Below are 16998 nucleotides of genomic sequence, written 5' to 3' on the forward strand. Positions count from 1 at the left end.
ATTCATTACACACAGACTGATATATTTCAAATTTTTATTTCTTTTAATTTTGATGATTATAAATTATAAATCACAAATTCAGTATCTCAGAAAATTTGAATATTGTGAAAAGGTTCAGTTTTGCTGGTACCATACTCTAATCGGCTAATTAACTCAAAACACGTGCAACGGCCTTTAAATTCTCTCAGTCTAGTTCTGTAGGCTGAACAATCATGGGGAAGACTGCTGACTTGACAGTTGTCCAAAAGACGACCATTGACACCTTGCACAAGGAGGGCAATACACAAAAGGTCATTGCAAAAGAGGCTAGCTGTTCACAGAGCTCTGTGTCCAAGCACATTAACAGAGAGGCGAAGTGAAGGAAAAGATGTGGCAGAAAAAAGTGTACAAGCAATAAGGATAAACGCACCCTGGAGAGGATTGTGAAAAAAAAAAAACATTCAAAAATGTGGGGGAGATTCACAAAGAGTGGACTGCAGCTGGAGTCAGAGCTTCCAGAACCACTACACACAGACGTATGCAAAACATGGGTTTTAGCTGTCACATTCCTTGTGGCAAGCCACTCTTGAACAACAGACAGCGTCAGAAGCGTCTCACTTCAAAAAGGACTGGACTGTTGCTGAGTGGTCCAAAGTAATGTTCACTGATGAATGTAAATTTTGCATTTCCTTTGGAAATCAGGGTCCCAGAGTCTGGAGGAAGAGAGGAGTGGCACACAATCCACGTTGTTTGAGGTCCAGTGTAAAGTTTCCACAGTCAGTGAGGGCTTGGGGTGCCATGTCATCTGCTGGTGTTGGTCCACTGTGTTTTCTGAGGTCCAAGGTCATCGCAGCTGTATACCAGGAAGTTTTAGAGCACTTCATGCTTCCTGCTGCTGACCAACTTTATAGATATGCAGATTTCATTTTCCAACAGGACTTGGCACCTGCACACAGTGCCAAAGCTACCAGTACCTGGTTTAAGGACCATGGTATCCCTGTTCTTAACTGTCCAGCAAACTCGCCTGACCTTAACCCCATAGAATATCTATGGGGTATTGTGAAGAGGAAGATGGGATATTCCAGACCCAAGAATGCAGAAGAGCTGAAGGCCACTATCAGAGTAACCTGGGCTCTCATAACACCTGAGCAGTGTCACAGACTGATCGACTCAATGCCACACCGCATTGCTGCAGTAATTCAGGCAAAAGGAGCCCCTACTAAGTATTGAGTGCTGTGCATGCTCATACTTTTCATGTTCATACTTTTCCATTGGTCAGGATTTCTAAAAATTCCTTTCTTTGTATTGGTTTTAAGTAATATTAAAATTTTTTGAGATACTGACTTTGGGATTTTCCTTAGTTGTTAGTCATAATCATCAAAATGTAAAGAAATAAACATTTGAAATATATCAGTCTTTGCGTAATGAATGAAAATAACATACAAGTTTCACTTTTTGAATGGAATTAGTGAAATAAATCAACTTTTTGATGATATTCTAATTATATGACCAGCACTTGTAAATGGTAAAACAGAGATGGGATGGACATTATTCAGAATAGAAGGATCTAGTGAAGGCATCTTGAGAAGCGGAGTGACATTTGGCATGTTAAAAGTAACAGGAACGGGGCCAGTTAAAAGGCACTTATTGAAAAAAGACACCAAACCTGGCATGACAGAGTCAACAATTAATTACATACAAATTTTGGATGTATAATGTCATAAGAACAAAAATATGGTTTAATATTAGCAATGATGTCTTTCAGTGATTGTAAGTAAATGGGTTCAAAAACATCCCAGGAAACAGGATGAGGACATAAAGGAGGGGTTCCAACATGGAGAGAACAGACTTTGGGTCTCAAATTAGAGAATTTATCAATGAAGTGTATCAAGAAGCTTCAACAGAGCATCAGAAGCTAGAGGCACTATGTTAACAGAAGGATTAACAACAGAATTAATAACTAACAACAGAACTTTAAGAGTAGACTGTTTATTATTATTATTATTATTATTATTATTATTATTAAATCAGAAAAATAAGTAGCCTTAGCAGACTAAGGAACAGACTGATAAGCTGATAAACCGTCTTTAAACAACTGAAATTAAATATGTAATTTATCCTTTTTTCCATTTTCCATTCCTCTTTCCTTTATACAAGCTTGTCATAAGAGTTGAGTATCAGATTTTTGCCACAGAACAAATTTAGATTTGTGTTTATAAGGCTTGAGATATCAGAAACGGCAAACCTATGAGAGAGTACAAGATCTGAACATGAGTGGAGTCCTTTATCCATTGAACCAAACTAAGAGAGTCAATGAGATTGAGAAACTCCTATGATAATGGGTTTGACTGACAGTATACATGGATATTAATATCCCCCACTAATAAATTTAGTAAAAATACATTTTGTAAATTGCTGTATAAAGTCCTTTGCTGAGTGAAGGGGACCCGCAATAAGTTTGAGATGGAGAAGCTGAACTTCAAAACTGGACAACACATCCACTGCAACAGACCGATAACGCCAAAGAAAAAAGTATTTAACAAAAGTAACTATATCATCCCCTTTCCTGTTCAGGCGGGAACCAATACGGATTCTCCTGCTAAATGGGCTCCCATGATTTGTCAGTTTTTTTGAAGTCTGACAAGTAACCTAGTTAGTGCTCACCAGAAAATTTTGGTTTAGTTGCACGAAATATCTCCCTTTCTGTTCCACAGAAAAAAGTAACTCATTCAGGTTTGGAACGACAATGGGAACGAATGATGTCAGAATCTTCTTCATTTTGGGTGAACTGTCCCTTTTACTCTTAAAGATGTCTCTTGCTTGCTTAGAGTCTCTGTATGTCTTTGCTCGAGGATCAGTTTGATTTCAGCCATTGCAAGCACCACATCAAAAGTTGGCGCAACCTACAAAAATCATGCCAACTACACTGTATAAAAATAGGATCCACTGACTATTATACAAATTATTTTTGGAAGCTGCTGACTGAGAGAAAATGCTGTGCCTTATGCACATATGGGAAACTAATATTATTCATGAACAAAAACAGAATTCCCTCGGTCCCGAGGCCATTTTAGCCTACAATGAAGACAAAAAGTTTTGATGTGGGCTAAGCATATGCATGAAAAATAACTATAATGTTGATATCCGTTGTGAGCTATAATGCTATTAACTGAAACAGCTTTTGCTATAAGAATTTATGCTTCTGTAAAAGAACCATAATATATATATATATATATATATATATATATATTTATTTTTTATTTTTTTTATTGAGAATTGTGAACCATTTATTTGACAGCTTACGCAACAATTCAGTTTAGAAATCAGTATCCGTGTGATTCATCAATCCTCAAAACAGATTTCCAACTGTTGCTTGCCATTATTAATAGATGTTTAAATGGTGAACAGCAGGTCACCTAATAGACTATTTCATTCATTTCTCCATGGCACATCTCTTGAATGATTGCAGTCTTTAGCATTCTTGGCACAGATTAAGGAAATGAAGAGAAAAATATTTTTTTTAATTATTGATCAGAGGTGATTTATGAACTTTGCGCAGAGCGTAAAGAAGGGAAAAGTAAGTCAAAATACATTAATGGTCAGAAGAGTTTATGAATTCCTTTTCCAACAAACAGCAGATATGACGCAGATACAGTATGGTTCGTGAAAAAGGAGAGGAAAAAAAACTGAAACATTAAATAAATCACAACAAAGTAACAAATCAGTCATTCCTCCAGTCTTCAGTGTCACGTGATCCTTCAGAAATCATTCTAATATGCATGTGTGTGTGTGTATTTAGTGACACAGGCCTCTCCAATTGTTGCTGCTCGAATGAATGCTGACAGCTTGGCACCTATTTGCTTGGCTCATTAATATATTACACCGTAATGTAATGTCTCTGAGAGCAAAGAGGGTTGTCTTCTATATTTAGACTGTGTTTGTAAACCGTAAGAGACCAGTGGCATGTTACCTTCAACTAACTATTTCAAGTTTCAGAAGTGACATCCATCATTTCCCTTTGCTTTTCGAAGTGGCAGTAGATGAAGAATTCTCATGTCAGGGTGTAACCTTAGATCTAAATGGCTAGGAAGGATGAAGGTATAGCAAATTTCATATCAGACATGAATCAATGTAAGTACTCTTAAATCTGGTCCTAGGGCCATTAGCCAGAGGTTCCAATGTGTATTACAAAGGGACCGTGCCATACAGGAAGATTATCCTATAAACCAATCCTTCTGTGTGCAGTCTTACATTGTAAACAAAGTCATCAGCAGTACATTAAACAGAACATCACGGGACACTGGGGCCAAACGCATTTCCAAACAGTAAGGTTAAAATGAAGACTCTTAATATGTTTTCCGCCACATAAACTGTGGAGTTAATGTATGAGCATACGGTACATTCGGCATGCTTCTCTCAGTGGAAGAAAATGAGAAACGTTTTATTACAGCGGCTATATTATGCACTGTCAAAACAGCATTCTAATTTTTTTTCTTTTATGGTCTGCAGCTTATATATGAAATTGTGATGTGCATTGTATTATTTATAAACACAAATAAACACAAATCTTATGCAAATTGCACAAGTGAAATGCTCTAGCCATTAAAGCATGCATTTATGTATTATGCCATTAACCATTTCAAATGAATAAGACCAGCTGTCAGGGTGTATGTTTTCCTTAAAGTCAGTGAAAATATTACTTAAAAGGATGACAGATCTAACGGGATGTATAAAAGTATCGAAATAATGGTGTTTATTTAGCAGTTTCCTGCCACCTGAAACTGAGAAGCAGTTATAGGGTGTAAGAACATGACCCTGATAATGCAGCCCACCAGAAGATGTCACTGTCGTGTGACACCTCAAGCAACTTCAGCTTCATGAAATACAGTTACTGGTGAGATTTTCATTTGTGTATTGCACACTTCTGGATGTCATGTTATTGATAAGGATGTCTTATTTTAAATTGTCTGAATAACATCTTTGTTTTTCTTGTTACTTAAATACATGGAGCAAAAATAAATCGTCACATATTAACTTATTAACAATGTGCCTTTTCTAACTTTAGTCATATTTAGTAATAAAATGTATTTAGTGTGAAACGTATAAAAATTGTATTACAGTCCTTTTTACTATATAAATCATGTTTGAGATGAGAAAGTATAATTTCACATTTAGCTTAATTTGATATGGCCAGCTTTTCATTTCGATGTTTACAAAACTAGAAATATAATTGACCAGACAAGGATTGTAGATTGTTGTAGATTTGTATCATTTTAGCCTTTGTTGTTTGTAGCAAAAAGTTCAGCAAATATTAGCCTAGTTATATCGTTACTTAAAAAAAAAAAAAAAAAAAAAAAAAAAAAAAAAAGTGTTTCTCCCTAAAATTTACATGAGAATGTTGCCACTGAGAAAAATGGGAACACAAAACAATTTTGATAATTTACAATATTAGGAATTTGTAACTGGACTGAGTGTTGATCATATTGTCCTTTTTTTCTTTTCTTTTTGAACTTGGGGTGAAATGTGACCCTGTCATATTTTCGCGAGACGCACCCGTTTATGACGGACGCGTGGAAACGTCAGAGCAAAGACACTTGTCACGTGACCACCGTCAACACAGGAGATTCGGAGGGTTCACGCGCAACTTCAACTGCAAGTCCGGCGGAGCGCAACGCGCGATTCACGCCAGTCACTATGGAAAGCCAAATGGGTCAGAATACGCGTGCTTTTCAACGCCGTATTAATTTTAAAACGCCGTTTTCATAACGCCGCCAGGCGTTAAATAAGCGCCGTTACGCGTTAAGTTAACGCCAGACGCCACCACGCGTTAAAATAACGCCACACGCCGATAGACGTTAAGTTAACGCGACACGCCACTTAAGATGCAGATTTATTTACTCATCTACATGGACACACCTCTCATGGCTACAAGGACTCTACGGCAAGTCAGAGCATCCAGTTTGCAAGAGCGCGAAGATGGCTAGCCCTTACAATTATACATATAGCTTTTGTCTCATAAAGTTATCACCCCAGGCATGAATAAGTGCAAATTTGGAAAAGATTTTATTCAACAGTTAAATTAATAAGAAAGTAATATTATTATTGTATTATTATATTATATTTTGAGTAGGCTATCATTTCAATTTAATAAATAGTTGGCGATAGTTTCACAAAAATAGAAAATCTGTTTATTTACATTTACATTTACATTTACTCAACCTAATGTTGTTTCAAACCTTATGCTGTATTGCGTTTGAGGAAGATATTTTGAAGAATGCTGATAACCAAACTGTTTTAGTCTGTAAATATATTACGATTCCGATGCAGCTTCTGAAACAAAAGTAGAGCATATGTAACTCTAAATTAAATATCATTTTTCTTATATATATATATATATATATATATATATATATATATATATATATATATATATATATATATATATATATATATTTATTTATTTATTTATAAACATAAACTGAAATGATAATCATAGCTGAATTAAGCAGAACTGCAGAGCTAAAAATAGACTTATGGGAGTCCCCCCTGATATTTTGTATTAGCATCAACAACAAAGGCAAATCTGAATAATAATAATAATAATAATAATAATAATAATAATAATAATAATAATAATAATGCAATTAGGATAGTAAATAAGATTAAACAGACGGAGTATGGGGATTGAATGAAGGCAGTAAATGTTTATTGGTTCACCTCAGATCGTGAAAGCAGGCTGCAGTATTGTCATTCATCATAACAAACAGTGTAGAGATGACTCCCTCGGAAGAAATCCTGCAGGCGCCCCTGAACATATGGACTTAAATTTCAGGAACACTTAATTTGCTCTATTTCTTAAAAACAAATTCAAACAAAGTCACAGCTGATCGCGGTGCATCTCCAAACAAACACACAGCTGTTTCTGTACAACGTTTATGAATGAATCTGCATTTTAGAACAAATCTAGCGAGTCAATGATTTACCCATCACCCATTCATAAAGAGAGTCATTTGCTTTGTGATTCATTGATAAGGCAGTGACATGCTGCCACCTACTGTCGGTTTCAGTTTCATTTGAAAGTATAAATGAGTCATTTAAATCGTTTAATATTTCCATTTTCAAAACTTTATATTTTAAACATTAATTTCATTACATCGTTCTTATGAAATACATTAACGCCACATCCAAGTCTTCTCAAAAAATCTGCATAATCCTTAATGCAACAGCAGAGTTCTGTGTCTTGCAAAGCTGAAATGTTGATGCTGATTTCATTTGACTGGTAACTTATTCTTCTGGATTGTATTTTACTAATTTAATAAAAATTAGATGGAAAATGGGATCAAAAAGCTAAAAAAAAAAATCAAATATTGCCCTATTAATTTATGTTCCTAAACAAAGAAATATCAAAAAAAAGAAAAGCATAGAGGCCTTGATACTGTAACGTTACCTTTTAAAAAACTAATTGCAAACGTTTATGCAAAGTGTATTATGTACAAATAATGCAATACTGTACCACTAAATAAGAAAGGTTTTGAGGGCAAAGCTAATCAGGCCAATGGGAGACAATTAATAATAAGTCTCATTTTATATTAAATCATTCTTTCATTTCACTAATCAATCTTTTTTATTTTTTTTATTAAACACAAAGGGGTCATTAATGATGCTTACATTATAGCATGTGCAAATTCACAAACAAAGTATATATAATTTGGCCAAAATTACAGGTACCTATATTAATATTCAAGAATGAACAAATGTACTGTTATTATAGATTACAAAGGTATTTATAATTAAATACATCCAAAAGGTCAGGACTTGCCATACATTTTCTCATTTAGTTAACCATTGTAATAATTTCCAAATTTGGACTTATTTGTGTCATTCGATAACTATATTCCCTATATCCATATTTGTAATTGCTTTATTGTAAAATAAATCAGGTAACAACTTTTGAGTATGATTTCAGTTTATCATATGTTATTATGTTTTTAAAAAGGAAGAAAAAGTACCCTCAGAAGATATTTTAGAGCCTAATTGAGTTAAATCTGAAAAAGCAAACAAAATGTAGCTTTAAATATTAATATTTAATTTAGAATTACACATGCTATACTTTTGTTACAGAAACTGCATCTGAATCATTGGGTTGAGTAAATTTAAATAAACATAATTTCTATTTTTGTGAAACTATCACCAACTATTTATTAAATTGAAATGATAGCCTACTCAAAATATAATATAATAATAAAATAATAATATTACTTTTGTATTAATTTAACTGTTGAATAAAATATTTTCCAAATTTGCACTCATTCGTGTTTTAACTTTATGAGACAAAAGCTATATGTATAATTGTAAGGGCTAGACATCTTCGCGCTCTTGCAAACTGGATGCTCTGACTTGCCGTAGAGTCCTTGTAGCCATGAGAGGTGTGTCCATGTAGATGAGTAAATAAATCTGCATCTTAAGTGGCGTGTCGCGTTAACTTAACGTCTATCGGCGTGTGGCGTTATATTAACGCGTGGTGGCGTCTGGCGTTTACTTATCGCGTAACGGCGCTTATTTAACACCTGGCGGCGTTATGAAAACGGCGTTTTAAAATTAATACGGCGTTGAAAAGCACGCGTTTTCTGGTCCACTTGGCTTTCCATAAGTCACAGCTCGTTTGTTGAAACGCAAAGTTTGGTCGTGTGACCTGTGAGGAGGGCTGGTCTTGAATAAATCTCTACTTTGACGAGCCTCTTCTGACTCTTGTGTTACAGACCGGAGCGCTGCATTGTTAATTTTTCCTGCAAATCATCGGAGATTAAAATATGGGTGAGATACGCTTCGTACAGTGATGTTAATCGTTAAGGCAGTGGTTTATCACATGTAATTGTTTACCAGGAAAGGTTGCCCGGGACTTCAGTTCTTTTTGAGAAGAATTTCAAGTCATCTTTCGGACTTCATTAAAGAAGAAAACACTTTTCGTCTGAGCGGACAAGTAAACGTTTATTTCCATGCATCAATTCATTGCATAATTTAAGGACGAGAAGCGTTAACCATCGATGAACCGGATACCATCCATAAAATTGACCAGATGCCAAGGTTAGCGTAAATCCTAAATTGCCATCCCACACTATAATTAAACAACGCCGTGCATCAGCTGTTTGTGTCCGATAGACGCTTCAGTAGATTGTTGAACTCACGAGCTCGTGGACGACATTGGTATTGTGCTTGTTGCTATACATTTGCTGACGTTTCACGGGATTATATGTTGAATAAAAATCTCTGGATGGACGGAACCGACTATATGCCGTGTCGTGTGGATTACTGAGAGAGAGTCACGCGTGGGAATCGAGACACCTGACACCTGATACCTGTAACTTTTCTCTCTCGAAAGCTCTTCATTGCGCTTTTGGTCGCTTGTTGACACGGTGTTTTTTTTTTTCTTTTGTATTATTAAACTCTTAACTGGTTTGGTATAATGGTCATGATAGCTGTAGATAAAGTTCACCAGCATCACAGTCCGACAGATTCTCGCTGGGAATTCGCCTCTGGACTGTAGACGTCGGTCAAGAGATATTTTGGAGGAGCGCTGTTGTTTATCATCACAAACGGGATTTATTCATGGAAACTACGATGTCCGTTATACGCTCTTGGTTGGAAACTCTGTTGCTGTATATGTTCATTTCAGATGGTAAGTCCGCCTATTTTTTCAAGCCGTACTTGTTTGTTAATTTATGTTTTGATGCTGTGAATGACTGCAGCAGGTTTTAGTCTAGATGTTTGAATGTGACTCTCCAGTCTTAATTGGTAATTCAGTGCGCATACACTAAAGCGCAGAGCTGAAAATCAACCGATTTGAACGCTTAAAGTTATCGTTTTCTTGTCGTCTCCAGCCTTGGTTTGGCAACAGAAGTGTCTAATGCGCTTTTTTGACTTGAAATACAATGCCTTGTGTTTCTGAACACATGCATACACTTAACTGCCCGCAAGGTGGGAGCAAGACTAATGCTCGAGGCCAACCATGAAAAAATATGCCCACTTTATAAAACAATGTGAAAAGCATTCTTTCTTTCTTTTCTTTCTTTCTTTCGTCAGCAAGTCTAGCGCAGCTGTCTCTTGTTAAATAAAAGGCTGTGACTAGTATCTCATCAAGAATGTTTAGCTAATTCAAAACAAGAAACTGTTAAGCATGGGGCTGTTTTTGATTCAGAACATTATTATGCCAATATAATGTCCCCAAGATTATTACATTGACAGTCCTCAGTACAGAGGATATATGCCTTTGAAATATTCCTTTGAGGTCTGATCCCTTCCCTTATTTTCCTTTGATGAAACCATAAGAACAAAGGCAACATCATTTTGGAGTCATCAAAGCCCTGAGGGTTCGTAATGTGACTTGACTGTAATTTATCATGGTCTTTGACAGAAATATGAGGAGCACCAGAGAGGGAGTTTTGTTTATAGAAAATATTTTGGCTTTTGAGATCGGAGTTACGCCAAAATTGTTAATTCATTTTAATTTGATCAACTTGTCTAGATCTCACTCTTCCTCTTCCATGATTCATACACTGAGCATGTATAAGGCAGGAGAGATGGAAGGTCAGACGTGCTCATAATGTCATGTGTCAGGCACTGTCCAATACAGTTGTGCATGTTTTGACAATAGTGCCACTCAGGCATGCGTTTCCACTTGTAATCCAGACAGCCTTCATCTGTGGTTGATACTGATGTAGTTGGGCAATAAATTGGGCCAGCACAAGTGTGTCTCCTCCGCTTCCAGTTACAGAAGTGACAGACAGGAACCAGGCATAAAGATCAAGGCTTAGCAAAACATCAACAAACCTGAGACGTGCCGTGAGCTCTCTAGGAATGTCTTGTTTGTTAATCCACAGTGTTGCACCTGTGCAGAGAGCCCTGGTTCGGTTACAGAGCTGCTTCCTTGTGAAACCAAATCATCTGGAAAGCAATTGCTTTGTTTTGTACTCTTCTTTTATTTATTAGGCCTGGGAAGAAGCTTTGGTGGAGCATCAGTGCCTTGATTGTTAAACCCATGTGCTTCCCATAATCCTAAGGACAAACTAACCTGAAATTATTCTCGACAGCACTTCTAATTGAATTCTGATTTCGATATGACTCCTCTTTCATGTTCTTAAAAGGTATGAAAGCTTTATATATTAACATTGAGCTGGACAAAGACAAATGGTTGTTGTCTTATTGTAAATACCTAATTTACTCAAACTTTAAATGGACTGTTAAATGCAAAATTTTTTATTTGCTAATGCTCATGAAGTTCAACATTCAATTTGCTACTTGCTTTCTTCTGCGAAACCTTAAAGAAAATTTAAGTCAAATGTAAGACATTTTGTCCAGTGGGGTTTTGGACTCTAGTACTGACCTTAAGTAAATGGACAAAACAGTTCTTCAAAATATCTTATTTTGAGTTTTACAATCAGAAAGTATAAAATACGTGCAAATGATGACAGAATTGTCATTTTTAGGTGCCCTATCTACAGCCCTCAGTGTACTTATAGGCCACAGTTTAAGTTTAAAGGTTCTCCCTATTCTTGACTTATTTTGGGCTAGGGGTGTGGTTTTTTTTATTTATTATTTTTATTTTTTTGAGTTACTCTTTTTAGTTACTTTTATACGTAAATAACATAAAGCAGTCCAGCCCTCTGATAGCCATGGAAAACACATCTATCACAATATAAACGGTAAAGCTGAATCTGTTCTGGCTGGTACATGTCTACCGTCACAGCCTAAGTCTTTGGAAGTGGTTGTGATAATGATAATTCTACTCAAAGGCAAGAGGCATTTTACCAGCTAATCTATTTGTTTCTGTCCTTGCAAATGCTCCTAGTCGACTAATTAATAGCCTCACAGGGCTTTTTTAGACTAACAGAATATGCATCTCACATCTGCGTAATTTTCCTGCAGCTAGACACTTTTCTTATTAATAAGCATTCCTTTTGTCAAGACACTAATCCTGTGCAGCTTGCAGGCATAAAACGACGGGCTAGAAACAAGAGTAGGAAATACAGGTTACAGTCTCCTGAGTCAGTCCTCATAGACAAAGTATTATTAAAGCAAGAACACGCTACAGCCAGCCGTTCCAAAAAAAAAAAAAACATGCTGAAAACAAGATGCTGCAAATGTCGTCCATTTGTGATTTTTCCTCATCCCTGCTGTCTGGGAGATGTTCCTGCTCATGATTCTCAGAGCTATCATTTTATGATGACTGTATATGATGACAATGAAGGGTGTAAGTGATGAATGGACACAGTAGGTACCAAACTAAAGAGTCTGGAAGATACAAGCAGTGTCTCTTTCCCTGATTGGTTGACAGATGGGTCAGGCGGGTTGCCTGGGGAGAGGCAATTTATCTCGCATGACAAAGGGTCAACTTCAAACTCAAAGAGGATGTTTTAACGATGGCAAAGTACAGCCATCTCATGCTATTAGGCCCTCCCTCTGAAGAAATAAAAGAACATTTTAAGGGATGTTGCCATCCTGGTGCGGTTGTTGATCACAGTGCCTGCAATTGGAGGAGATCTTTCTTTTAAAAGCCAATGTGCAGTGAATATAAACAAGTTGCGTGCTTTCAGAAGAAAGACCAATGTGCCTTCAGGGCCGATATGGGGGGGTCCTCAGTCATGCAATATCTGTAGGAGCCACTGCTTCACAAATCGGTCTTTCACTGCAGCTCAAGCAACAACGTTTGCAGTGTCACTGTTGGTGCCTGCTAATGCTGTTACTGCATTAGCTAATCAATGAATTGACATGCTATGCCACGGATTACAGTGTGTGTAAGTGCATGTGTAAACCAGGAGATGATGAAATTAAATTTTCTTTTGCCCTGGAATTATTAAATTAAATATTCTGCAAAAACATCTTGCTTCAATTTAAAACCTTTTTTTATTTTATTTTATTTTTATGTTTGTTCAGGTTCAAACCGTTCTTATTCGGTTGGTAACTGGGCTGCTTGAGTTTACAAATGTCACACAAACATAAATCCCATTAAGAATCTCATTAGTTCCAGTGCAAATTCTGTCAAGTTTTTCAAGGGCTTCATATGAAGCAGTAGATAAAAGCAGGGCCAATTAATAACAAATGAGTGCTCTCCTTGCTTGCCTAAAGGAGTGTTCAAGCTGTGTGGCTTGCCAAAAACGGGCAAAAAGGGAGAATGTGACGGCAGGACCACATTACATGTCCTTCACCAAATGATTTCAGTTATTTCAAAGGTTCTTGTAACTTACAACAGCAAAAGAACCAAAACTCACAATGACACTGACCAAGCAGATACAAACATTACAAGGAAAATGACCAGTTATTTTCATGGTTTTGCCACAAAATTAAATTTTATTACGTTTGGAATGCACATACTCTCAAACAAACACAGAAACACATGGAAACCCACCTGCACAGAAATGTGTTGTCAGTGCTGCTATAAAGATTTGATCAGTAAAATAGTTTAGCAACTTAAAAGCTACATGACATTTCTTACTAGTGAGGTAGTAACGGCGCTGTTGTTGCAGCAGATCAACTTACCATTTTGCTATTAGAAGAGACATTGTTGAGAGATGCACAGACACGGAGAGGTAGTTCACACATGCTCGCTCTCGCGCGCTCTCTCTCTCTCTCTCTCCCTCTCTCTAAAAATGTAATTTTTAACTGCATTAATCTACTATCGATGACTCAGGCCTCCATTACTAGTCTAAAATGATTTTTTGTAATTAGCAATGGAAGCATGAGATGAGATGCGTAAGATTTTAATCCTACTCATAAGAGTGTTTAGAGGACAAAAACCTCATTGATGTCTTTAACATCTGAACAATATTTGAGGTGTGGTTGATTTTATTTTATTTTTTCAGAATTTTTTAATAGAAAGTTCAAAAGAACAGCATTTAAAATTGGAACATTATAAATATCATTACTGTTAAATTTAGATCATTTTCAGGTGCATCTCAATAAATTAGAATGTCGTGGAAAAGTTCATTTATTTCAGTAAAATCAAATTGTGAAACTCGTGTATTACAGAATTTCAATGCACACAGACTGAAGTAGTTTAAGTCTTTGATTCTTTTAATTTTGATGATTTTGGCTCACATTTAACAAAAACCCACCAATTCACTCAACAAATTTGAATACTTTAGACAAATTATTATTATTATTTTTTTAATTGTTAGCCTTCTGGAAATAATGTTAATTTACTGTACATGTATACCAATACATGGTAGGAGCTACTTTTGCTTTAAATACTTTGAGATTTCTTTGACAGGGGCCTGCAGCTCATCTGCATTTTTTTTTATCTCATTTTCCTCTTGACAATACCCCATAGATTCTCTAAGGGGTTCACGTCTGGTGAGTCTGCTGGCCAGTCAAGCACACCATGGTAATTCAACCAACTTTTGGTGCTTCTGGCAGTGTGGGCAGGTGCCAAATCCTGCTTGAAAATGAAATCAGCATTTTCACAAAGCTGGTCAGCAGCAGGAAGCATGAAAGGCTCCAAAATTTCTTGGTAAATGGGGGCAGTGACTTTGGTTATCAAAAAATACAAAGGACAAACACCAGCAAGATGAAATTGCACCCCAAATCATCACTGTGGAAACTTAACACTGGACTATGAGCTTCTCCACCCTTCCTCCAGACTCTAGGATCTTGGATAATACAAAACTTGCTCTCATCTGAAAAGAAGACTCTGGACCACTGGGCAACAGTCCAGTTCTTCTTCTCCTTAGCCCAAGTAAAACGCCTCTGATACTGTCTGTGGTTCAGCAAATTCCTTGACATGTCTGTGTGTGGTGGCTCTTGATGCCTTGACCCCAGCCTCTGTAACCCTTATGAAGTTCACTCAAATTCTTGAATCAATTTTGCTTGACAATCCTCATAAGGCTGTGGTTCTCTCGGTTGGTTGTGCATCTTTATCTTCCACACTTTTTCCTTTAACTCAACTTTAACATGCTCGGATACAGCACTCTGTGAACAACCAGCTTCTTTGGCAATGAATGTTTGTGGCTTACCCTCCTTGTGAAGGGTGTCAATGATTGTCTTCTGGACAACTGTCAGATCAGCAGTCTTCCCCATGATTGTGTAGTCTAGTGAACCAAACTGAGAGAACATTTTGAAGGCTCAGGAAACCTTTGAAGATGTTTTGAGTTCATTAGCTAATTGACATTTTTGAATTTGTTGAGATAGTGAATTGGTGGGTTTTTGTAAAATATGAGCCAAAATCATCACAATTAAAAAAAACCACAGACTTAAACTACTTAAGTTTGTGTGCACTGGATTTTGTTAATCCATGAGTTTCACAATTTGAGTTGAATTACTGAAATAAATGAACTTTTCCATGACATTCCAATTTGAGATTCACCTGTATATACACACACATAATATGAATAAGGCACAAATATGAAAAGTTTCAAAAACACATATGCAGACATGAAAAGATACACATGTTATTTTTATGTTTTGTCAAGCTGTGACTTTCCTGTGATAGAAGATCTTGATCTTACTGGAAAAATGTAATTCTTACCCTTCAGTCTAAATCAGTGCTGCTCTAATGTAAAAAATAGTTGGTTGTAGTTTTCCCGTCAATAGCTGATCATATTAATTAATGTCTTTTAACATGAATTACTGTTCTAGCACTGTTAACTGATTAAAAACCAGGTTGTCAGGGTTGTAAATAGCACTGTGCAGGCCAAACATTGTCAGCATCCACTGGACATTTTCCCTCTACGTGGGAGACTGTGATCTGTGATCACTGCAGTGGAAGCTGAAGAAATATGGCCAGAATTTTGCCCTCCAGCATTTCTTGGCTCCTCACGTGGTCCTGTTTGCCTCTCTCCCTCCCTCTCTCCCTCCCTGTCTCCCTCCATATCTCCATCCATATCTCATATGCGACAAATCTGCAGAAGTGGCTCGTACTCGCTGGCCTGGGCACTGGTAGATGTCCACTCAGTCTTTAAGCTTTGCTTCCTTTTTTGTCATTAATTGAGTTGAGATTTTTTTGTTTGTTTGGTACGAGGATTTCACAACCCAAAGTAAGCCCAGTTAGAATGATTAGAATGGCAAATTGGTTGGGTCTGCAGTCCAGCTATTGAATCAGCAGTCTCTGACTGATGTGGGTGGTAAAGGCCTGCTTCATCATTACTTTTCCTAATTGAATGACACCTGTGGCAGGAGAGGTGATGACTGCGACGAGGGCTGACTGGGTCAGTGTAGTCTCAGCGTGATTCATTAGACTTTCTGCTGGGCACTTGTGCTGCTGCTTGGCTGCTTATAAAATTTTGTGAGCTTACACCAGTGACAGTAGCACAGTAACCTCAAACTTTGAGTGCAGAACCACACTTAGGGGAAAATGTGTGTGGGTTGACTGAATGACTGTGCCACTGTGTAATATTATGCTAATAAAGTTGTATTAAATGGGGTTATAATCTGTACTTTTTTAGGTCAGATATAACCCAAACCACATCGATATGTGCCAGCTGAATATTCAACATTAAAGTTTGTCCTCACTTTGCTACTAAAATAATTTTTACTCTTCTGGGAAGGCTTTCAGCTAGTTGGAACATGGCTGTGGGGTTAGCTCCCATTTAAGATACAAGCATCAGTGAGGTCAAATGCTGATGTTGGATGATAGGGTAATTCATCCCAAAGGTGTACAGGTCTGTGATTTGTGCAGGTCAGTCAAGTTCTTCCACAACATACCATAAATGGTATATTTCTTTATGAACCTCACTTTGTACACTGCAGCATTGTTGGCAGTTTGGAACAGAAGACGTACTGTATGACACATTCTACTGGGTCATTCTGTGTCAGCTCAACCAGAGGTCCCCGGCTTAAATTTGAGGTTTTAAATATTTAAAGGCCCTCAATGGTTCAATCCCAGAGATGGATCTTAACGGGATAGTTCACCCACAAATGAAAATGTGATGTTTATCTGCTTACCCCCAGGGCATCCAAGATGATTTTTTTCCCCTGCATTATTTACTGTATACAGCTTTATAATTACAAATGTATCTATTTATATAATAC

General features: G+C 36.8%; 1 protein-coding gene across 1 annotated transcript in view; it reads left to right on the forward strand.

Annotated features, from left to right (window-relative positions):
* Positions 1 to 8395: 8395 nt before the first annotated feature.
* LOC127995565 (transmembrane protein 132E) overlaps positions 8396 to 16998 on the forward strand; it is a 328811-nt gene continuing 320208 nt past the window's right edge. The window contains exons 1-2 of the mRNA XM_052591884.1: positions 8396 to 8793; positions 8863 to 9655. Of these exons, the coding sequence (XP_052447844.1) occupies positions 9586 to 9655 (70 nt within the window). The 5' untranslated portion in view covers positions 8396 to 8793; positions 8863 to 9585. The remainder of the gene's footprint in view (positions 8794 to 8862; positions 9656 to 16998) is intronic.

Source organism: Carassius gibelio, chromosome A5 (genome assembly GCF_023724105.1).
Source record: "Carassius gibelio isolate Cgi1373 ecotype wild population from Czech Republic chromosome A5, carGib1.2-hapl.c, whole genome shotgun sequence".
Taxonomy (NCBI): Eukaryota; Metazoa; Chordata; class Actinopteri; order Cypriniformes; family Cyprinidae; genus Carassius; species Carassius gibelio.